At 49.8% G+C, this 22,773-nt stretch overlaps 9 protein-coding genes; 6 read left to right on the top strand and 3 right to left on the bottom strand.

Annotated features, from left to right (window-relative positions):
• The first annotated feature begins 448 nt into the window (after positions 1-448).
• CHC_T00000513001 (hypothetical protein) lies at positions 449-1,800 on the top strand. XM_005717827.1 is given in 2 exon segments: positions 449-1,678; positions 1,679-1,800. 1 exon segment carries the CDS (start codon positions 449-451, stop codon positions 1,676-1,678), a length of 1,230 nt encoding a protein of 409 aa, XP_005717884.1. The 3' UTR covers positions 1,679-1,800.
• Positions 1,801-2,564: 764 nt separating this feature from the next.
• On the top strand, positions 2,565-2,798 carry CHC_T00000514001 (hypothetical protein). Its single transcript, XM_005717828.1, has one exon. It carries the CDS (start codon positions 2,565-2,567, stop codon positions 2,796-2,798), a length of 234 nt encoding a protein of 77 aa, XP_005717885.1.
• On the top strand, positions 2,770-3,861 carry CHC_T00010020001 (WD40 repeat-containing protein). Its single transcript, XM_005717829.1, has one exon. It carries the CDS (start codon positions 2,770-2,772, stop codon positions 3,859-3,861), a length of 1,092 nt encoding a protein of 363 aa, XP_005717886.1.
• A 743-nt stretch (positions 3,862-4,604) lies between these two features.
• Positions 4,605-6,386, bottom strand: CHC_T00009268001 (Dolichyl-phosphate-mannose--protein mannosyltransferase, family GT39). The gene has a single exon (XM_005717830.1). It carries the CDS (start codon positions 6,384-6,386, stop codon positions 4,605-4,607), a length of 1,782 nt encoding a protein of 593 aa, XP_005717887.1.
• A 398-nt stretch (positions 6,387-6,784) lies between these two features.
• On the top strand, positions 6,785-7,849 carry CHC_T00000516001 (hypothetical protein). Its single transcript, XM_005717831.1, has one exon. The coding sequence runs from the start codon at positions 6,785-6,787 to the stop codon at positions 7,847-7,849; it is 1,065 nt and encodes a 354-aa protein (XP_005717888.1).
• A 159-nt stretch (positions 7,850-8,008) lies between these two features.
• On the bottom strand, positions 8,009-8,908 carry CHC_T00000517001 (hypothetical protein). The gene has a single exon (XM_005717832.1). The coding sequence runs from the start codon at positions 8,906-8,908 to the stop codon at positions 8,009-8,011; it is 900 nt and encodes a 299-aa protein (XP_005717889.1).
• A 962-nt stretch (positions 8,909-9,870) lies between these two features.
• Positions 9,871-12,912, top strand: CHC_T00000518001 (hypothetical protein). XM_005717833.1 is given in 2 exon segments: positions 9,871-12,729; positions 12,730-12,912. 1 exon segment carries the CDS (start codon positions 9,871-9,873, stop codon positions 12,727-12,729), a length of 2,859 nt encoding a protein of 952 aa, XP_005717890.1. The 3' UTR covers positions 12,730-12,912.
• A 6,328-nt stretch (positions 12,913-19,240) lies between these two features.
• CHC_T00009509001 (Peptide chain release factor RF1, Rhodoplastic) lies at positions 19,241-20,347 on the top strand. The gene has a single exon (XM_005717834.1). It carries the CDS (start codon positions 19,241-19,243, stop codon positions 20,345-20,347), a length of 1,107 nt encoding a protein of 368 aa, XP_005717891.1.
• Positions 20,348-20,361: 14 nt separating this feature from the next.
• CHC_T00000519001 (hypothetical protein) lies at positions 20,362-22,254 on the bottom strand. XM_005717835.1 is given in 2 exon segments: positions 20,362-20,886; positions 20,887-22,254. 1 exon segment carries the CDS (start codon positions 22,252-22,254, stop codon positions 20,887-20,889), a length of 1,368 nt encoding a protein of 455 aa, XP_005717892.1. The 3' UTR covers positions 20,362-20,886.
• Positions 22,255-22,773: the final 519 nt, after the last annotated feature.

Here is a 22,773-nt window from a genome sequence, read left to right on the forward strand (position 1 = left end):
CCCTCCTGCCCACGAGTCGGCGCCCGTCGACGACGCCACGGCCGCGCTGCAGGACGAGTGCCACCTGCTGTCGCGCCAGTCGTCCGCGCTGGCGATGGCGCTGGCGCGCCGCCGCGCCGACGTCGCGCTCCTGCGCGCCGAGGCCGCCACGCTGGCCGTCGCGCTCGAGTCGGCCAAGGAGGCCCTCAACGACCTCCTGCGCAAGGAGGCCGCCATCAGGACCAAGGCCGCCCCGTCCCCGCGCGCAACCCCTGCCCTCCACAACACCGCCCCGCAGTCCGATCCGGGCCTGTTCCGCGCGCTCCAGGCTCAGATCGACGTCACCAATCACGCCGTCCGGGCCGCCGCTGATCGTAAGGGAGAGGTCGAGGCCGAGATTCACCGCTTGCGGAAGCTCACGCTGGATACCATCCAGGAGGACGACGTGCCGGACAGTGTTGATACGCACATGCCCCTGTCTGCGCATGAAGGAGATCCTCGTGGAGGCGCGCCGGAGCCCGTGGTCTTGCAGCCGGATGTTACGCTCTCTCAGAAGAAGCGCAAAGCGAGGCACGATCGCGAGGTCGCGGTCTTGCGCATGCTCAAGGAAGGCGCGGCGTCCAACTCCTCGTTCCGTTTCGATCACGCCCGCATCTGGCGCGATGTCACCATGCCCAACCTGGCGCTAATCCCCGTCGCGGACGATATCGCCGCCTCGGACGTCATGCTGGGAGTTGTAATCGAGCGAATATTTGAGGGCATCACGTGCTTCACCCCGACTACGAGCGCGAAGGAGAGCACCGCGTCGGCGACGGATTTTCGCATCGACGCCAGCGGGGCAATTCAGGGCGCCAATGAAAATCTGGCCAAATTAGTCGCGCCTCATTTCGGCACCCTCACTGTCGGCGCGACCGACGATTCCACCCGCGTCCGCGTTGTGGCCCCCGCTGTCGCACTTGCCCGAATTATGGACTTGATCGGCGATGTCGACGGCGACAAGGTCAGAAGGCCGCTGGCGACGCTGCCGAATGACAGAGAGCCGGTCGCGTTGGGAAGGAAAAGCTCTGTGGATATGACGCGGTCGCCCAAGGGTCAGCTCAGAAGCAAGCCTGATGCGACGCAATTGCCCCCCATTGCCATTAAGCTTTCGACAACGTCCCATGTTTTGAGCCCGGAACACATTCCCAGCATTGTGGGCGCTGGCGTGCCGAAGCGCTTTCATGAGTGCGGGCTTCGCTTGCTGTATTCAACGAACGAGCATGGAATGTCTTTGCTCACTTTATATAATCGCGTCAAGACAGCTTCTCCGACGCTACTCGTCATTCGCGATACCAAGGACCGCGTTTTTGGCTGCTATGCTGCGGCTCCCTGGAAGGCATCTTCGGCTCGTTACTACGGGACGGGTGAGAGTTTTGTTTTCGGTACTGACGGACCGGACGTGGTCAAGGTTTACAAATGGAGCCGAGAAAACTCCTTTTTCCAGTTTACGTCGCATTCATTCTTGGCAATTGGGGGCGGGGCGGGGAGTCATTTTGCTTTATGGGTTGATGAGGATCTGCTCATGGGCACCACATCGGCTTGTTCGACATTTGCAAGCCCACCATTGACAAACACATTGAGCAAGGATGAATCAAACTGCACTGAATTCAAGATTGTGACTCTCGAGGTATGGGCTTTTGATGCGCATATGAGTCATTAGATATGATAGGTAGCAGCTTTGCAGTTGAGGAGAAGAAAGGCACCGATTGTAAGTATTGTATCTTAGTGCCGACACACAACAAACACACGCATTGTAAACTCTTGGTGGTATGTTTGCGCAAATAGCGAGCCTTGACCGAGAAGTCGATAGACGCCGCTGCTGCTAGGGGGCATGCCAGTCTCACTTTGCTTCTGTTTGCAAAATGAACATTGCTTACAAGCAGGGGGAGCTCGAAGAGGTCTACTGATGTAACCTTCGTGTACTGCGGTAACTGTCACGTATCACTCACTGCTCCGCTGTATCAACTGAAGCCCTTCTAGACAACAATCGATGGCCAAAATGGAAAACGATTTATTACACAGCATGGCGAGAATTCGATATCTGAAATGCATCGCGTCCAAGCATTTGTGGAGGGACGGAAGCCCAAGTGAATTGCTTTTCCAGAGCGAAGACTATTAGTACTGCCTTTCATCATCAGCCTTTCGAACTAAGTGTACGAAAGACATGTATCAGGGCTCTCAGGAGAGAAAATGTCTTCTTAGATTTATATCGTTAAGCTATCGTATGCTACCTTCGCAGCATACGATAGCTTAACGATATAAATCTATACTGCTGCATAGTTTGCTCAGCCGTTCTTTCACATGCCTGCGGAGGCTCGGAATTCTGATTTAAACATAAGAAACATACGAGTGGGGTTGCAGCAGATGGGGCCTTCCTGTTTTCTCACAAGATGGAGAAAATAATTTGCTCTCAGGAGCATTTTTTTGTTTTTGTTTTTGGGGGGAGGGGGCCGTAAATTATAAAACAACATTTATTTCGGACAAGATTTCACCAGCGATGCTGCGAGTAGGACATTCTACGATCGAGTCGACAAGATCCCGTTCGCATGCGCTCGCAGAAGGTATTCACTCTCTCCGCCTGGCCTCTTCGTCGCTTTCAAACCCCCTCCCACGACAGTGGTGTGCACCTTTATGCTGCCAAGCGCAGCCGCGTCTCAACGTGGCGGCTCGGTGCCCATTTGATCGCTCAAGAAGCCATTCAGTTTAGACACTCCTCTGCTTCGCAACCGCGGCGGCGCGTCAGACTTCACCATGCCCTTTGGCGGTTCAGGTGCTGCTAACAACCCAAACAATGGGTACGTCGTACCGCAACCCCCAGACGACACAGTGTCTCGCCTACGCTTCTCCCCTGCAAGCACCGGCGACATCTACCTCATCGCCTCATCCTGGAACGGCTCGGTGCGCTGCTGGAAAGTGAACCCAAATCAAGGCTTGGCGGTCGCTGTGTCCATGACCGAGCAAGGGGCCCCTGTTCTTGACTGCGCGTGGGCAGCGGACGGGTCCACTGTTTACTGCGGGGGCGCGAGCAAGATCGTCAATAGTTGGGACTTGGCCACGGGCGCTACTACCATTGTCGCCGCTCACGACGAGCCCGTGACTCAAGTTTGCGACGTGGAGGAGAAGAAATTGCTTGCCACCACTTCTTGGGATAAGACGCTGCGCTATTGGGACGTCCGCGCACCGACTGGATCGCCGGTGGGCTCTGTGCCTCTCGCTGACCGTGCTTACGCCATGGATGTCAAAGAGCCGACTGTTGTTGTCGGTCTGGCGGATCGGAAGCTTGTGGTCTTTGACGTACGAAAGCCGGCGACTCCGTTCAAGGAGAAGTACACCTTGCACAAATATCAGACGCGCTGTGTATCGATATGGCCGGATAGGATGGGATACCTTGTCGGCAGCGTTGATGGACGAGTTAGTGTGGATTACGTTCAGGAGCTGGAGCCAGGGGCAAGCACATCGTTCTCATGTCATCGAGATAAGGCAAATCGTGTTGGCTATGCGATCCACGCTATTCGTTTCCACAAGCCCTCCGGGATGTTTGCAACTGCGGCGAGCGATGGTCGGTTTTCATTTTGGGACAAGGATAGGAAGGAACGAGCGAGGACGAGGCGGTTCGAGAAGATGAACGGCCCAGTTACCGATATTGACTTCGCTGCGGACGGCAAGACGTATGCGTACGCGGTAGGGTACGATTGGACCAAGGGAGCGTCAGGGAATGTGACAAGCCCAGACCAGACTTACATCATACTCGATAGACTTGGAGATGGGGAGCTCGACTCGAAACCAAGCGGTGGACGTGGTCGTGGGAGAGGGAGAAGAAGAGGGGGCGGTTCACGCAGGTAAAGACGTTCATTCAAGCCACCGGATATGGACTGTTGTCTTTGTGATCGTGCTCTTCATCCGCAGATGCCTTTGTGATGTGCTTGCTCGCGACATGTACCATCGATGGAGCCCTATGTAGTGTTGTTCTTTATTTCTTTCGGGCATTTGGCAAAACGAATGCGAAATCGCAGAATATTCTATTTGGAGCACAGTGAAGCTTGAGCTCCTACAAGTGGCCGAACCATGAAAACGCAAGTATTGTAAAGGATCGATGTTCGGTGGAAAGGGGAATAGCGGTCGGTACCACGTTGGGATCAGGGCATTTTAATCCGTGTCAAAAAGGCTCAACGCTGAAACGGGGATATGTTGGAGTTGGATCCATTCATTGTGTGCTGGCAGAGGAGACAAAGGCGCTTCGTTTCAAATTCAAATTGGAGTTTCGGCGTTTGATGTAACCCTTGCGTCACTATTATTTGTATAGTTTGAGATGCAAGGTGTTCACTTTTTCGTTCATATCAGTCAATGGCCCGCTGCAAAGATGCGCAATCAGGGACTGTTTACATCCTTATACATGAGTACTATACTGTTGTCTTTCGGAGACCTTGTTTTGCTTTGTGCTCACTGCTATCTTCTTGCCCGATATCTATTCTCAACTGTTCGCACACGCCCAGGTTGACGTGGTGCGAGGCAGCATGACCGTACCCTCCCTAGGAATTACGATTCTAATCATTGATCGCGGTTTTGCCTCCTTCGCGTTCTCAAGCTCAGTCCCATCTCCGCAGCCATCTGCGAGCGGAGTGTTCTTCACTCGTTAGTGGGGTGCAATAAATCCAGGGTGCGTAGTACACAAAGCATGCAATGGATACAGACATGAGGACAAGCACAGAAAAAACGCGAAGCTTCATCGGTAGTTGGTCGACCATGACTCCTGACAACAATTGCGCATAGATAAGCCCTGGCAAGTAATGATATACAAACGCTGAGCGATCAACTAGGATGTACGGGAGCAAGTTGATAAGCCAGCCCCAAAACAAGAATGTGCTTGTCCTCCGTGCATACAAAAATGACTCTTTCCTTAGAGCCTTTAACCACTTTGCATCCCGATAGCGAATGGAGAAGAGGAATATAACTATGAAAAGACCGACAAAGGCTGCGCAAACCCAACAAATAATTGGGTTCGCGAACAAATACACGGAGGCCCATTTGTCTCCAATTGGTGTATTCGAGTATAAAAGGCCTCTCCAGTTGACGACCCATTGATACCAGTAGCTCTCCCAGTTATGGCGCGTAGTGATTCCGGCGTTTGCAGTGAACATGTACTTATTCAAGTATACAAAGAGCTCGAAGAAGGGCTTTCTCACGGCAGTCGGATCATAGTCAGGCTCGCCGATTAGCGTTTTCCGGAATTCCGCAGGAAAGAACCCAACTCCTGGCCCTGTGTGGGTCAAGGTCTTGAAATGGACCCAGAAAAGCGCAGTGTACAGACCAAGACCCATGATGCCTGCCCAGATGCACTCAAGCAAGGTGAGCGGATCTTCCAAGAAATGAAGACCGAAAAAAGAGACGATCGCAATGAGCCCCGGTGTTGCAAGGGCGGTCCATTTGACACTGATTGAACATCCGCAAACGAGTCCGGTGGCCGTGAGCCACCAAAAGCGTCTCCATGTTTTGGGTGGTGAGCGCCAGAGATGGAGAGCACAAAATAAGGACAGGACGAGATAGAAGACAATCTGAGAATCCATCAGTATGAGACGGCTTTCGATAATGTTGAGATTATCGAAGCAGAACAGACCTGCTACGAGAAGGGAACCGACCCACGAGACGTCTAAATTTCGAGCTGTGGAATACATGAGCGGGACTGTGACAACTCCAAAAATGGCGGCGATCTCACGCAATGGATAGTACAGGACGCCGCCAAATTCCTTGCCAATTGAATCGTATCCAAATTTGGGATCGGGACGATAGCCTACCAGATATCCGAAGACGGCCAAAGTGAGCTTTCCTAGGGGAGGATGAATATCAAAGTGAGTTGCTCCGGAGAGGATGTTATCGACAAACGATCCAAAGTGGTATTCGTCGAAAACCACTGAGGCTGGCATACCGAGACGGTAGAATCGAACACATGAGGAGATCGTGAAGAGAATCCAGCATAAGACTCTGTCGCGATTGTCACCGGGATGAGAACGGGGCGGAATGGCAATGGATGTGTCCGGTTCGCTGAAGGAGACGTGTCGTTCCGCGGCTGGCGCTTGAGCTAGCGATGCCGGCTTCTTTGCTTGTACAGCCATGACTGTGTGCACTTCTGATGCAGGCAAGAATGACCGAGTTTGCACAAAGAATAGGCCAATGTGTCGTTGGTGTATCTGTGACGAAGGGCGAAAGAATGCGTCTCCTCTAGAGTAGATTGAACACCTTGATCCTGTCAGGTAGAAGGTACTGACTGTGCCGTACAGTACATTGCGTTGAACACCACTGTATGCTCGGGTTTTAGCTCTGTTGTAAATAAAGATATGATACGACGGTAGGTCAGCGAATGTACTGTACATCCGTAGCGTGATGCCCAATATGAAGTTAGACTGGCCCCATTGCTCGATGCTGCACTGTATGCCAGCCCTCCCTGAGCTCAAGCACAGCAAATGATCCAATTCCAACGTTGTAAATATTTTGTCGCCAAATTAATGAGACATTCGAAAGTATTTCAAAAAAAAAAACCCAACTCAAATTCAAAAAGAAATCGCCACCCCAATCTCGGTGTCTTTAGATCGAAGTCGTGCATTCTTGTGACCGTTACGGTCTGCCGATTCCAGCAAGATGGCGTCAATTTACCTTTCATGTGAGCAACTTTTACACTTGCGACCACCATGACAACTGTCTCAGCTCCCCTCAGCTTGTATCCTTCCTTTCCCAACGCGTGGCGCACCAGTGTGGTGGGACTCTATTGAAAATGGCCCCCAAGGATGTGTATCAGGATGATGGGTCGCTTTCAAACTTTCTTGACGGACTCATTCAGTCCGCTAGCGATGACAGAGCTGACGTCCTCGGCATAGAAAGCCAAACTTCCCCATCTGAGCCGAAGCCCCCGGTTGAACCCGAGCGTCTGGTACACGGCATTTCGGTCGCCAACGATTTGTTAAGGGAGGGTGGTCAATGTCCCCCTTTGCCTTTCCTGACAGAGAACAATGAAAACATCGACCGTGTCTTGGCTGCAGCACTTTCGACCATTGTCCGGCTATCCCGTTGCTGCAAAGCAAATGTCAGCCTTCGTGTTGATGCCGAAAACCGCTTCCAAGCCACGCAGATCGATGCAGACCGCTTATCGCGCGTGCTGCACATCACGAAGGACAAAGTCACAAAGAGAGAAGGCGACGTCGTTGGGGCGAAGAACAAACTGCGAGAGACTGAAGCTAAGAACAGGCGCAAAGTTGCCCAGCTTACTGCCGAGAGCAATTCCTTGCGAACCAGATTAGCCGCGGGCGAGGGCCAGATCAATCAGCTCAACCTTGAGGCGAAGAAGCGTGAGCGCCAATATACCCATCTTCAACAACGAGTCCATGCGCTCATGTCCAACTCCAAGAAACTTAGCATTGAACCCGCAATTACTCGTGGAGAAGGAAACAAAGTGAAGCACTTCCACTACCAACGCAAATCAAGTCAAACAGGAGATGACTCGGAACTAGAAGTTGATACTGACGAGGAAGTAAATGCGGCAGGCGTGTTGTTAGTCGAAAACAACTCATTTCGAAGACTCTTGCACTCCATCCAGGTCGAGATGGATGATATCATTGGCGGGTACACATCTGCATTCAAGTTCTTACATCCGCCAAACGAGCAATCAAGTGAAACTTCCGACGTTAGTGATGGAGAAGAAGAGACTAGCAACAGCGTTCCCGCCCCTGCACCAACCCTGGAACGCATGCTCCTCCCTTTCGATATTATTGGGAACGATGTTGAGGGCCTCATCGACGAAAAGTTCTCCGTCATTCGCAAGGCCCTAGAGCGAGTAGAATAAGCAGAACTTGTAGTTTTTACAACAGCTGTCCGCAATGTGTAAGACCTCTAGAATTCTTGTGAGGCCCTCCCTGGCGGAGATGCATGCAATCAACAAACAAACGAAGACAGGTCAATCGTTCGTTCTCCATCAATGGAACAACGTAGTTTTTGTTGCCTATCACGCGCAAAGCTCAAGATATGTAATTGTGCCGGAAAGATGCCGCTCTTCTTTCAGTACTGTGAATCCCACCTGTCGCACCATAGCAGCTACGCTCTGATTCGGATAACAGCCTTTGGACATGGCCGCGGTGGGTTCGGCTGTCAGGTTCTGATACGCAGCAAGCAGAGGATTGAGGCTAAGCGAGTGCTCTAAAAGTAGGACACGCGCATCAGGCGATGAGCTGAGGAGACGCTTCATCTCCCGCAGTGCCTCGATCGGCTCTGGAAACACGCAGAGACTGAAGGTGTCAACAATTGTGTCGAAAGTGTTATCCGGCAGTTGCACGTCCTCGGCTCGTCCCTCTAGAAACTGGATGTCAGCAGCCCCACGATCAATTTTTGCGGCTCGTTTTTTCGCAAGGGAGAGCATTTGTGGACTCAAGTCCAATCCAGTTACAGAGCAAACCTGTTGGAAATTGTACAGTGGGAGGTTCACCCCTGTTCCCACACCTAGCTCAAGAACATTACCCTTTGCTCTATCCAGTAGCTGTCTGCGCAAGGCATTAAAACCGAGGACACCAGCAATGAGGTTTGTGCCGTCGAGATTGTCGTAGTTTGCCGCATACTGATCATATTTGTCAAAGTACGATGTCCACGCAGCGGCTGGGTTGACGGCCGGTACTGCTATCGCAGGGATGAGGAGAATATTTCGCAAGAAATTGCGACGGGACTTGCTAGAGATTTTTGTGAGTTTTGATTCTTGCATCACCTGTGGACATCGGGGTGTGCTTGGGGTAGCGTCTGGCGGCTCAAGAACACGGTTGAAGCATTGTAGGGAGTGCAGAGTTGTTCCGAACCCGAAAGCAGACGCCTGGAGTATTCGAGGGTTTCGCTTACAGCAAATGGAAAAGGTTTTCATCCCTGCATCGAGTACGGAGGCAACAACTGTCAAGATACCGTAACTAACACACGGTCGGACGTGATTGCTCAATTTCTTCCGCTCAACCAGACAGGATTGTCTTCTTTAAGGAAAAGGAGTTGCGAGGTCGATAAAGGGATTTTGAAAATGGATGATAGACTGTCATTAGCAATGACGGCTGAGTCCTCTTTTGTAGAGCAGTTCGGTACACGTGTAGTAGATCTGACCGTAGAGAAGCAGTTGCCCGAGATGTTGTTGTTGACATCAACAAGACCCTGCGGCCCTTGAAAAGGCCTCTTCCTTGGTTTTCGACACAGCCAATGACTTTGACAAAAATTACAAGGGACTCAGACAGACAAAACCAGAAACCCTTGTGTATGATGACCGGCACTGAATAGATGATGGTCCTAAATTAAACAAAAAACATTATTATATAGAGTACACGTGTGTCTATTTCAGGTCAGTCTCAGTTGCACTCAATGACTGAATTGCTTGCACCCAAAAACACATGTTCCAATGATGAGTGAATTCTTTTGTTGCACATCGCAAGTGTCGAGCAGCTACAATCCAGTCCACTTAGATTCGCTGTACATTCATTCCTCCAGCGACTTTGGGCTCCCATAGTTTGCATTTGGAGAAGCATTGTTCACCATAGCTCTCTCGTCCCTTCCGCTTGTCCTCCAACAACTGCATTCTCCCGCGAGATCACCCATCGCCGACTTGAGGAATTCATCAACTTGTATCCATACTCGCAGAGTTATGCGGCACTCTACCTGATCATCCGGGCTCCTGCCTTTAGCCGAGAGCTTTGCCCCTTCCATTGTGAATATTTTCCACTGGTGTGTGACTCCCCTGCCGTCCTACATCAAATGTCTGGCCATTCACCCAACCAAAGCAAGAGGCACCGTGATAAGCGTCTCCATTCCCACCACTTCACGTCCTCCCGTTGACGTGCACCCATCATGTCCGGGTATATGGGCAAGATCTTCACGGCCGTCTCGGCGGCCCTGGAGTTCAACACAGCCACTCTGTCCGGCGCAATTGATATCGTCGTTATCGAAGACGATCAGGGGAGGCGGCTTTGCTCTCCCTTCCACGTTCGTTTCGGAAAGCTCCAACTCCTTAAATCACGCGGTATTCCTGTCGACATCGAGCTCAATGGCCAGCGCACGGGTCTCCGCATGCTTCTGGGAGCAGCTGGAGAGGCCTACTTTTATGATCCGAAGTACGGGCAAAAGCACACTGGCGACAAAAAGCATCCTGACAATCATTCTTCCTCACCGGCTGTGCTTGCCGAGGAACTCAGAGCAGAGACGGAGAAGCTTGATATCCCGTCCATAACTTACCCGCCGTCTGAGTCTGACGCCGTGAGCGCACTGCTCAACTCTCCGTCAATGCACAGTCCAACAAAGCCTCCTTTCTCGTCAGACATGGATGTAAGCAACCCTTCAGGAAGTGGAGAGCTGCCGATGGCGAAGAGCGATGGGAGCGGTATTAAGAAGCTGTCGGGCAGCTGGTCTAACCTCACGAGCCATGTCGTTGAGACAACAACTAGTGATTACCCTTTTGGATATATTTCAGATTCGGAAGTAGAATTAACTCGCAAGGAAAGGGCAGGAACGACGGAAGTTGTCGACGAGCCCCGTTCACCTCCGATACTTCCCTCGCAGCGGAAGTGGAGTTACAGTGTAGCCCAGAAACCCCCCACTACACACTTGTCTGAATTGTCAGATGAGTCCCCCGAGAAGAAACCAACTGCACCTGTGTCGATTTCTAACGAAGGCGGCGATACTTATGAGGACCAAAATTCAGCCCTTTTCGGTCTGCCTGCGTCGCCTCCGAATCGCCACTCAAGAGAAATAGATGGGGTTCACGCAGAAAAGAGGAGCCAGGGCAAATCACCAACATCACCACAGGACGAACCTTTCAAGGAAGAAGTTGAGCAACAAATTGAACATAAGATGGAACACAGTGAATTAGACCAGATCACTCGTTCCCCAAAGATGCGAGAGTCACTTACAGTTTCAGTCTCTATTAGCGATATCGTTGGGGAGGAAGAGGGTAAGTTAGACTGCAAAAGTGTCGATGGTTATGAAGCTGATGAAGATGAGGTCCATGATTTGCAGGAGCAGGTTGCCTATGTCTTATCCAGGCCACAGTCCTCGCCCGTGGGAAGGCGACCGAGCAAAATAAGTCCTCCCTTAGTGCCGTCTATCGGCAAAATGACAAGACAACGGCAAGATTCCCCCAGTATTGGTATTGAGCATGACAAAGAGTATTCTCTCCTGCAGGATGGTTTGATGTCTATGTCGTCATGCGGATCTCTGCTTAGTGATGACATGGATGAAGCCCAAATAATGGAACTCTTTCAGAGGCACCAAGTAAGTTTTGAGGAGTTTAAAGCTAACCCTAACATGCTGCACGACCCATCCCTCTTGTTTTGCATTGATAATCGCCTTGTCGAGCTTCGTGTGGCCGTGCCGTTCATCTTCGCTGCTCTTTCCTTCAATAAGAAAATGGATATCGATCTCCTCGCCAAACTGACAACCCCAACATCGAAGGAGGAAGATAAGGTCCCTAAGTCGCCCCCAACGCCATCTCGTAGATTCACATGGTTTGGATGGGCTTCACCAACAGTCGTAGGCGAACCTCTGCTCCAAGGAGAAGACTTAAATGTGCTGGATACAGCTAATGAAGCAAACAGAAAGGAAATACCTGACTCCGAGTACCCACCTCAATCCCAAGCGATACACGTGTCAACTGACTCTAACGAGAATTCTGTTGGGAAGAAGCAACAAGATACTGGAGCTTCTGATAATGCAAACAGCGGTACAGAAAGTGTTAACAAGGCAGCTGAACATGAGAACAAGGAGTTAGAGGATGCCGGCTTCAGAGAAGTCGCTGACAGCGTCACAGATGGTCCTAATGCACGAGCAACAGACCCGGGGTCAAGCAATAAGCCTGTACCCGAAGAACCTGTATTGGTATCCGTATCGTTCGCCGATCTGGACCCCGAATCTCTCTCGCTGCGACCGACTCCCGAAGAACTGAAGCAACTTGATTTAAAGCCAGGGGCAAACACAATTCGTTTCTATGTTGAGTCCAGTGATGTTGAATTGAACTGCCGGGTATTCTTGTGGAGCTGTCATACAAAGATTATCATATCGGACGTAGATGGCACAATCACCCGAAGCGATGTGCTTGGTCATTTGTTACCAGCAGTGGGTCGGGATTGGAGCCAGGTCGGCGTTGCAGGATTATATTCACATATTGAAAAGAATGGGTACAAAATGCTGTATCTAACTGCGCGACCAATTGGTCAAGCAAGCCAGACGAGGGCATTCCTTCATAGCGTCACGCAAGGAAGTGCTAAACTACCCAATGGGCCAGTCTTGATGAGTCCAAATAGACTAGTGGAGAGTTTTACTCGGGAAGTTATCAGAAGAAAACCTCAAGAGTTCAAAATTGCAGCCCTTCGAGAAATCAGATGCTTGTTTTCTCCGGATTACAATCCCTTTCATGCCGGGTTTGGGAATAGAGATACAGATGTGATCTCGTACCGAGCGGTGGGCCTCATCCCGCAACGAATTTTCGTGGTGAATCCGAGGGGAGAGCTTGTTGTCATGAAGGCGAAGTTCGAGAGCGCAGCAACTTACAGCACTTTACAAGATCTCGTCGAGAGTGTGTTCCCTGACATCTCCGGCCATGCCGGGCTGAAAAAGATTCAGGCGCTGATGGAAAGCGCAACATTTAATGACTGGAACTATTGGAAGGAGTCACTCCCAGAACTTGACCTTGATCAATTGCTAGACCCAACATAGATTAACTTGGGCCTGAGGTTCCTATACATGTGGATTGCTTTGGTGCTGTTTTCAGGGTAGTTCTGTGTAGACGGAGCCTTAGAAATGCCTACCCTCTCTTACGGTGACACTTCTAAAGAACACTCTGACTCTGTAAAGTACTGTCTAGGGCATTTTGTAAAACAAGGAAGTATGAGTTTCATGCAAGACGGTTGAATTCGTTCTCTCGTAGGAAATGAAATACTGCCACTGGAAAGTTTCCATCAAATCTCTGGAGTCGCAACAGGGTGTCCATCAGCTCTCCCTATCGAAGTTGTGAAAAATATCCGATGCTACTGCATTGCTGCTCAGTTTCTCTTTCGCAAACGCCTTGCGCTGTACGTACGGATCACGGGTCGATGGTTAGCTTACAAGCATTGGGATTTGCTTAGTTACTCGTAACGATTAGATAGATGCTGTACGTCCTTCTCTTGTACGTACGGTACAGTATCGAGCTGAAAATGATTATTACCCGCAATACAGTTGTTGTGACTCAAACGTTAGATCCCCTATTTTTCTCCGCAGGCAAGGTCGATACTGTAGCAGCTATTGCTAGTTTGAAAATAAGTAGTTGAGTTGAAACGCAACGAGGTTACCAAACCATTGACCGCCAGCTCGCATCAGTCTTCCAGTGATGTTTCTCGAACATACCTACAATATGAATCTCGTGTGCGTAACATATGGACAAGGAAGCCAAACGAATCAGCAAGTTGAGCTGTACATGAAAACTGGCATGGAGTCGAGAAAACCATCCATCTGCTATCACCCACGATTAGCACAAGACACAGTCTCGTTACAAGGTCGGGTGCAAGACGAAAGTCTGAGGAGTCAAAGAGTGTGTGAGACAGAACGCAGAATGAACATGCATTGATGTCAATGCCTGTTGACAGGCATTGACATCAACAGGCGGCGTTTTAAAGATATTGAGGCAGCACTGTTCTATCCACCACTCAAGAGTCGTCCTTCTGTGCGAAATGAATAAAGCACTGCTACAACACACGGCAGCAAGCTTCACGGGAGAGCTTTGTTGACTGTTTACCACTGTTTATCGACAGAAGTCCTGTAGATGAGTTTGCTTTGTCGGCAAAGGGCAGCCATCCTTGCGCGAAACACCGAAGCAGTCAGAACGGTGGTGAAGTACAGAGAGAGGAGGAGCGTCTCACCGCATGGCACATGCAGCAACGTTGGCGAATAGCTGACCAATCATTTGCTTCCTTTGTTCACTTGCGTATTCTTTATTTCCACGCAATTCGTTTCCTACCCTCGAGACTGCGGCGAATTCACGTGCTCAAGACAAAACCAATGGCGCATGTCCTCCTTTTCTGATTGACCTGCCACTTCACCGCTGTTGAGCTCAGTGCTACTGTACGGGAATCCGACTGGACTGCTCATCTACACCCTCATACAATAGTCTGATTTCTCAACCGAGTTGTGCAAACACGGTGCGCGGATACTTTGTGGGCCTTTCTTAACCTTTGTGCGTGGGCGTGTCATGTCACACGCCCACGCACAAAGGTTAGCTCTAGTTAACTTATGTCAACACAGCTAGAGCTAGACGGTGCGCATTTCTCAGCGGTTGTTTGTCGCATGGCTTTTTCCTATAGGTCTCGCATAACACATGGCATGAATAACACCGTCTCACTGGTTACAGCAACTACAGCATGCTGAATGGAGGTGAGCTACATACAGCCCCCACATTCACCATGCCAACCTTCGTGACGTGCCAACCTTCGTGAAGCGCCAACAAGGGTAGGACCATATCTCAGATGTGGTCCGCAGAAAAAAAGAAAATGGCAGCTCACTGCTTGTTGCTATCAAGCAGTCGAAGTGATGCTTCACCACCCGCATGTGAGCGGCGAGCAGTCGATCAACAGAAGCCGCTGAGCGTGACATTCAATGACTCATCTCACACCCTTAGCCCGTTCCTTGTCCTAGTCGATATGACCGGTGGGTGATAGCCGTGCAAGTTTTTTGTCTAGTTGAAAACTCTCGTCCTATACAGCGTCATCCACCTGTGTCCATGTTGCCCTCGTTTCTCACTCTTGCTTCTATAAAATAAGAGTGTGGAGTCCATCTACGCCGACGGCATCCTCGTGTCTGGGTAAACTGACAGAAGATGAGATCACTTTTCAATTCTCGTTTTCTGGGATTCTTGTTTCTCGATAGCAATAGAAGAGGTACATCTCACTGATCACCCTCGGCACTGGAATAAATTCTGCTTGGCGACAAGCTACATTCATTGAAAACTGCTCGTCGTTCTCAGCCATTGCTTACAAAAGTCTGGCGAACAAGATATTTTGAGCATCGTTGCAGTCTTGTTTCTATGATATCTTCGAAACGAAACATGAAGGGTAGAAACCTGATTCATAGCTTAACAACACCAATTGAATTCTTCGTTCATCTATGTGATAACGACTTCTCCCTCTCTAGCTGTTGTGCAAGAAGGTACACTATACCGAAGTGCCGCATTGTCGAGGAAGGGCACGTAACATAAATGGCGGCTAACCTAACGCTCTAAAATAATAGGTTGTTTTATACGTATTCTGGGACGAAAGTGGATGGGCTCACATGAGACAATTAAAGGCCATCTAGACACAAGGTCTGCGTACAAACACTGTAGTGTTCCGAAGCTTCGTTGCTTGATCGTGTGTTGCCTTCGCAGCCCCCGACGCCTTATCTATGGATCACTAAGCGACTTGAGGGTGATGTCCTGCATATAGGCGCAATGCTTTGTAGCTTCAATTTTGGTGCGAAGGAAGGTTTTACGACGATTTCTCCAATCCAAAGAACACACGAAACTACAGTTCTCAGATGTTTCATGACAATTTCAAACAAGTACAGTATTGCGGGTACAGGTACCATACAAATATATGTAGTAATAGCCAGGAGAAGAACATTAAATTATGTTTCCATTGAAAACAGGGGTGAGCAGTGAGCAGGGATGGAACGTGTTACGTGGAACGAAAGTGATTCTGTAGCAACGTGGTGGCATGCAGAATGGCGCAAACATACGGTACAGTACAGTACAGTATAAAGAATACCAACAGCGATGCATTGTTGGTCTCCATCTTTCCTGTTATCTTTATGATCTCAATCACAAAGGTTAGGGGCAGTTCGTCATGACAACGCGCAATGGCAGCGCTGTGAATGTGTGTTTTCATTGCGGCAATGGCATCAGTCACAATCAACACTCGTTATGTGACTCGGATGTAACGAGGCCGGTCACGATGCATGAAGGCGTCGAAATAGCACATGTTTCATGGAAACCTCTCTCGTTTCGCGGCTGCCTTGCAGCCACTGTAGATCCTCCCGGAGATCCTTGTTGATATTCCTGGTACACTGCCCTTGAAAATGTAATGTTTTCGGTTCCTCTCACATGCTCCGTCATTCCCGGCATGCATGTATTCTTCTATCACGACCACCATTCCTCTCACCCTAACCTCCTTTCGAAAAACCGAGTTTTTCATTCCTTTCCATTTCGAAGGGTGCATTCTACGTTTCACGTTGCAACTTTTTCGATCAAATTTCCTTGAAGCAGTCTTCGCTACTTTCCCGTCTGATATCGAAAGGCTTTCGTTTCTCTTTTCATGCGAAGCTGTGTTCTAGGACGACCTGTACACGCTGGTTTGAGCTTCTGCACGCAAGAGAAATTTGTGCTTGGAGAACGAAAGCTCTTCGAACAAATCCCTCCGCTAAAAGCAACTATTTCCAAGCAGTAGAGCTATGGTGAGTGTAGGAGTTCTGGCGATGTCGGTGAACATTGCCGTTCTCTTTGCGGTTACTGTTTTGGACAGGGCTATCGCTCTTATTGTAAGGAACTTTGCAAGGTCTCGCTTGCATACCTATAACAGAGCTCCTGTTGTGCACGACAGTGATACATGGTTACCGAACCTTCCTCGTTCTATCATCAAGTATCGCAAACATCCTGCTATTCTGACGACGGTACTATGTACCGTATTTCTCATTGTTTCTGAGCTGATCACTGAACTTGGCGTTGGTGTATCCGAAAACTGTTCACCAAAACAGGCAAGAGGACTCGTCATCAGTGCCGGAGACAGTTCACCAAACAGAACCTTAGTTGAACTTGGTGCCATTTCCTTTTTCGTTCACACAGTATCATTCGTCGATGGAAACTTGACTCAGGTTTCGAGTGGAATGCCGAAAAAGTTGACGGGCAAAGAATGCCTCCCATGTTTGTATAAACGCAAACTTCCGATGGTAGCCAGCAACTGCAGCATCAAATTAGAGAAAGTGTACAAACCCAACGAACTTCTTGTCGGCGTTGAAGCTACCACGACGGCTTTGGGCTTCATCTGTGTAGGCTTTAACGAGACAGCTGGTAGCAGAACTAGGTTCTCCGGGCAGGGAGACCTGACAGGCAATGGGATGAATCGAGCCATCTTTTTATTTGCCCAACGGACGAGCGAAGGGCCGCCAGACGAGTTTCTTTATTTTGAGTATGCATCTCAGTCACATGCAGAAACATTTAAGGGTGAGGCCAAAGTAAACGGTAAGGCGCTGTGGCAGAAAAATGAAGCTCCCGTTTATATGTGGTCCATCAAATGCGGCACGAACCGACTAAGTCCAGGAAATTTTCGAGAAGCTCTAACGATATATAGAACTATTCAGCTCGAGAATCCGACACAACTCGCTTCTTTTGACGAGAGACAGCAAAAATTTCAGGAGATCTCCCGTGATGACATTTACCGTGCAATCTTAAGTTTAAAGATCATTGATGATGATAGACAGGAGGACGTATACGACGTTTATACGAGTTGTGCAGTTTACAACTGGACGTTCCTGCTCCCAATCAGCCTCTGTCTTACACTAATCTTGGCCCTTGGGTTGCTATCATCACCAAAGATATCAAAAGTGGGAAACGATTTTGTCCCGTACAATTCCCGGAGTTGGTTTCAATATTTCCAGAAAAAAAACTCGAGAGATGGTTCCAAAATTCTGATGCCAGGATATTTCGATGGTATTCATGAAGAAATGGTATTAGTGGATTCCGACGGTGGAAAGCGATTGCAGCTTGGAAATACTCCAAAAATCCGCGAGGATGAATTACCAGTGTGACGATTTGTGAGTATACGAAACGAGCCATGACAATTCTAACAATGGCAATCACACACAAGATACGGGGATACCACTGAGCGACTGACTCCCCGTAGCAATCAGATTAAAACTCTCGCAACTTATTTATGCGCACATGAAATAGCTGGAAACAGGGAGGAGCTCTCACAACGATTCGATTCAGTCCGTTTTGACGAGGAAACTGATAGCAGGCTGCAAGGATTGCCCGAAATATCCAGTGTGAAGTGGGTCTGATGTATGCCTTTTTTGCGCATTAGGGCACCATGGAAGCTTGGCTTGGTCGAGAGTCTCCTAACATTAGCGTGAAGTGAATTCAATATTTTGTCAAAAAGTCCGATCTGACCATGAAGTCCCGCTCCGTCTTTAGGCGTAGGGGGGGGGGGGGGGGGGTTCGAGGTAACAGGAGCGTAGTTGATATCTAAACAGTAAAGGATTTTTTTTTCTGGAGGCTATTTTCATCCTTGGCTCGGGGCAACTATGTGGCTTGCATCGTAGGTGCTCTGTACATCGGGAAGTCGTTCCCTCAAGTCATGTACCACGCCATATTCAGAGAAGGGGCAGGGACCCATTGCATGATACATGAGCGTGTGATAAAACTAGCCTAAGAGCGAAGGGGCTTCGTTGCATTTGGGTTCAAAGACACAGTCGCCATCGTAGGTGGCGAAATCTCATTGTTAAGATAAAGCGTTGGGGTGGCGATTGCTTTCATTGACAAAAATGTCAATTCGTATTATTGATGGTCGTTGAGCTCTTATGTGGCGAGTTTGATACATGTACAATGCTGAAGCCCGATTAGAACATTTTGCAACTTCAACTCAAGTAGAAGTTCAATAACGGCAGAAGGCTACCTCTGGCGGCGATCAGTCGATTACTGTAAGCATTGGCCATACCAACGGATTTCAAGGCGAAATATCACGGTCACTGATCTCACTAAATGGCCTCCATGATTTCATGGCTCTTGAGAGCCATGAAATCATGGAGGCCATATAGTAAAATCCGAGAAAAAGGAAAAACATGCGTTAATTTTAAGACGTGTTGCATGATCTCAAACTCCCTTGAATATGACCACCCAGATTGACCTCTTTACGCACGGCCATCTCGATTTGTGCGCCAACGGACGAGCATTCTTATCAAAGCATTACGGTTTCAAGAAGAAAAGATTGTTCTGGGAAACTCCAATTGGTTCCTGAAACGATTTTCTCCAAACCTGGGCAACCTGAGCAGATAGAAGATGTCAATTCACCCAAAGAAGAGAATTTGCTTCGCCGGTCCACTTTTTCTCCGCAGCAACCAGTTTGTGTTCAACCGCAACACCTTGGGAGGTTGCAGATGGCATGGCTGCGGACTTGTTCGTCCACGTGCTACTCGAAGGCGGCCTTTGGTGCGAAGGGTTGCTCGTATGGACGCGGGAGCCATGATTCGAAAGCTCCAGTCAACCAAGGAAACGTTTGACAGCATGACTATGCAGCTTGCCGATCCAGATGTTTGCGGAGATAGCAAGGAGCTTATGCGAATTTCGAAAGCGAGGGCTGCACTTGAGCCCGTAGTCGCTGCTTATGATGACTGGATGGCTTCAACATCGGCTCTGGAGGAAGCGAAGGAATTGTTCTCTGAAGCCTCCGATGATGCCGAAATGAAAGAAATTGCACGGGAAGAAGTCAATTCCCTAGAGCAGCATCTCCGTGACTTGGAGGAAATGCTCAAAATCTTACTACTTCCGAAGGACCCAAACGATGAAAAGAACTGTATGTTGGAGGTTCGCGCCGGAACTGGTGGGGATGAGGCCTCCATTTGGGCTGGCGACCTCGTCAGGGTTTACATGAAATACGCAGCAGAGCAGGGTTGGAGCGTTGCTCTTGTATCAGAAAGTGAGGGCTCCGATGGTGGCTACAAGGAGTGCATCTTGGAAATCCGGGGAGATGCAGTGTACTCAAAGATGAAATACGAAGCTGGAGTGCATCGGGTGCAGAGGGTTCCTGCGACTGAGACCCAAGGGAGAGTACACACTAGCACGGCAACACTAGCAATTATGCCAGAGGTTGACGATGTCGAAGTCAAAATTGACCCAAAGGACATTGAGCTCAGCACTACAAGGTCTGGAGGAGCTGGTGGGCAGAACGTGAACAAAGTCGAAACTGCAGTTGATTTGATGCATAAGCCCACAGGCATTCGGATCTTCTGCACCCAGGAGCGATCTCAGCTTAAAAATCGAGAGCGAGCTATGCAAATTTTGCGAGCAAAGCTCTACGAACTTGAGCTTGCCGAGCAGAACGCGGAAATTTACGGGAGAAGGAAAAGCCAGGTGGGCACTGGCTCACGATCGGAAAAAATCCGGACGTACAACTACAAAGACTCTCGGTGTACCGATCATCGATTGGGACAAAACTTTTCTCTGCAGGATTTCTTGAACGGAAACGTTGAGAATATTGTTCAGGCGTGTATCTTTCAGGACCAACAAGCAATGCTGGAGGCACTGGAAACGTCGGAAGAAGTTGCGGTCAGGTAGATGCCATTTGATGGCAGTAATAAATCGCTGGGCAAGGAGAGGCCTACTGGCTCCTAAGACCGAGCTTTTATGTTTTTTCTTACTGTTAGAAAGGCGTCAAAGCCACGCATGCCATGGCTCATAAGCTGTGTCTAATGCGCGGCAGTCTTGACCGACCGTGATTTCGAAGCCAAACCGTTTGGCTGTGAATAAACAAGAAGTGGTGTTTGGAGACGGCTAAATGTTCATCGTGGAGACTGGTCCTTCAGCAGTGCATTGCCAGGTGAGTGGATGTTTGCAGTGTCCTCAGGGATGAGTAGGTGCTCCCTCTACTTTTCAAGTGGCGCAACTATCTCATACCTCGTCGTAGCTACGGCATGACGCGCGGATAGCCTTCTTGCATGATGCCTCCTTTATGCCGATGGTGGTGTATAAACAAGGGTGCTCCCAGCTTCAGATTGAATCGCGGACAAGGCGCCTCTCAGATAGAGGGAAACGAAAAGCCCCACAGTATACGTCAGTGAATCGTTGAGACGTATGGGCGCGCTTGGCTCAGCAGGCTACCAAAAGTCAGATGACATCTCCACCTTGATTTTTCGCTTCTCTGAGTCTTTGACAACGTTTCTTCTTGCCATTTGACGCCGCTGTGATTGATTTCCTCTTTGTCGGCGGACTCGGGACTCGATCAGAGCGCGGTTGATTTCCATTCCCGGTTGAGGCTTGTCAAAACCTGCCCTGGATTCCACTTCCAAATTTTCTTCCACACCAGCATCGTCCCCGCTCACCCGTTCTGAGGAATTTGGGATGCAACCCGCGGCTGGAGCCCCTTCGTGATCAGTGAAATCTTCCTGAGGGACGGACAACTGTAAGCTCCGCATGTCTATGTTTTCGAAGACTTCTTCGTCCTCGCCGTCCACCTCGCCACCTAAATCCTGCTCACCGTACTGGTCTTCATTCGCAATATTTTTAAAACCACTGGCGGCGACCATCGCATCGAGTTGGTCTTCATCTCCTCTTTCCGCAAGGATTGCGCTCAATTTCGGACGCGTAAGGTCTGTTTCTACGACTCCGAAGCGGTGCACGAAGAAACGAAGGATTCCGTTGATGTCGCGATCAAACAACTCCTCCGCGTCGACATGACATGTGGACACCATCTGAGGAAAATCGATGACAGTGATATTTTCGTCGTCATCAATCATGATATTAAATTCGTTCAAATCGCAGTGGACCAAGCCGTGCTGGGCTAGTCTCACCGCAAACTTCAGAAGCTTATTGGCGATTGCCACCGGGTCGCCAAGTTCGGACACCTGGGTCAGCGGGACGCCGCTGCACAGCTCCATAACGACGACGTGCCTGGACTGGCCAAGCGGCCTTGGAATGGCAAAGCCCCTCTCATGCAAGGCGCACATAAAGGCGTACTCCTTCGTCGCGGCTAGTCTAGAAAAATATATCCACGAGGCCGACTTCCGATGGACCAAGTAATCCCTCTTCTGCTTGACGGCGCGAAACGAGGTGCGGCCCAGTCGGTGGATTTTCATGGCGAGATGCGGCGTGTCGGAAAGATCTGGGAGCTCGTCCATGAGGGCCTCGGAGGCGGAGACTATGAAAACGTCGGCCTCCTTCCCTACGCCTATGGCGCGGCCGACGGCTTCGATGACGCCGCGTTTGACGAGGGCGCGAAGCGCGAGGTAATCGTAGCCCATGCTAGTCAGGCGGTATCCGACGTAGCGCTTTGTCTCCTTGTGAACGAGCTTGTTTTTGTGCACCTCCTTCAGCGACTTCATGTAGCCGCCATGACGAAGGCCGGAAATGGCGCTGATGAGCGGGATGGGGACCAGCTCGTGGTTGCGCATTCCCATCTCAATGGCCGTCAGGACTCGGAAGTCATCGTCGCTGAGGTAGCGCAGCGCGGATGGGTCTAACTTCATGGCGGGTGGACTCGAGGTTGTGGTGACTTGGACTGAGGACGGGAGTTCGTATGGCGGCGGCGACAGAAATGCTCTCCAACCTTGAGGCATGGCAGGAGAAATCGATATGGCGTCGTACTGTGGCCATGCTTGCTTTGAGTCGCACACGTGTATTGGAGGCAGGGCCATAATTTGACGATACTTTCAGGGTGCTGCGGTAGATCTATGGCGCACTGCTCCACTATTGGTGGTTCCATTTAATTAAGCAACATTCAATACAAAACAAGACTTCTGCGACTTGGTCATGCAGAAATTGTCTTCCGTCCGCAAAACAGCTTTGCTCTTGCTTCACCCTTTTCCTCCTATGCCTCCTGAGGATTGAGAGGTGTGAAGACTCAAGATTTTCCGTCTCTGCGACTCCAGAACAAATGATGACTTTCTCTCGTGGAAGTGTATGCCAAAGCTGCCCCGAGGCTGTGCCAACGCAGATGTGCTTCCAATATTTGCGCCATGCTCGTATTCTTCGATGGTGGGTCCGAG

Source organism: Chondrus crispus, genomic scaffold (genome assembly GCF_000350225.1).
Source record: "Chondrus crispus Stackhouse genomic scaffold, scaffold_356, whole genome shotgun sequence".
Classification (NCBI taxonomy): Eukaryota; Rhodophyta; class Florideophyceae; order Gigartinales; family Gigartinaceae; genus Chondrus; species Chondrus crispus.

Excerpts from the sequence above, each read along its gene's own strand:
- CHC_T00000513001 (XM_005717827.1), top strand. The coding sequence starts at position 449 with ATGCCCCTGTCTGCGCATGAAGGAGATCCTCGTGGAGGCGCGCCGGAG.
- CHC_T00009509001 (XM_005717834.1), top strand. The coding sequence starts at position 19,241 with ATGGACGCGGGAGCCATGATTCGAAAGCTCCAGTCAACCAAGGAAACG.
- CHC_T00000517001 (XM_005717832.1), bottom strand. The coding sequence starts at position 8,908 with ATGAAAACCTTTTCCATTTGCTGTAAGCGAAACCCTCGAATACTCCAG.
- CHC_T00000514001 (XM_005717828.1), top strand. The coding sequence starts at position 2,565 with ATGCGCTCGCAGAAGGTATTCACTCTCTCCGCCTGGCCTCTTCGTCGC.
- CHC_T00000518001 (XM_005717833.1), top strand. The coding sequence starts at position 9,871 with ATGTCCGGGTATATGGGCAAGATCTTCACGGCCGTCTCGGCGGCCCTG.
- CHC_T00000519001 (XM_005717835.1), bottom strand. The coding sequence starts at position 22,254 with ATGAAGTTAGACCCATCCGCGCTGCGCTACCTCAGCGACGATGACTTC.
- CHC_T00009268001 (XM_005717830.1), bottom strand. The coding sequence starts at position 6,386 with ATGTACAGTACATTCGCTGACCTACCGTCGTATCATATCTTTATTTAC.
- CHC_T00000516001 (XM_005717831.1), top strand. The coding sequence starts at position 6,785 with ATGGCCCCCAAGGATGTGTATCAGGATGATGGGTCGCTTTCAAACTTT.
- CHC_T00010020001 (XM_005717829.1), top strand. The coding sequence starts at position 2,770 with ATGCCCTTTGGCGGTTCAGGTGCTGCTAACAACCCAAACAATGGGTAC.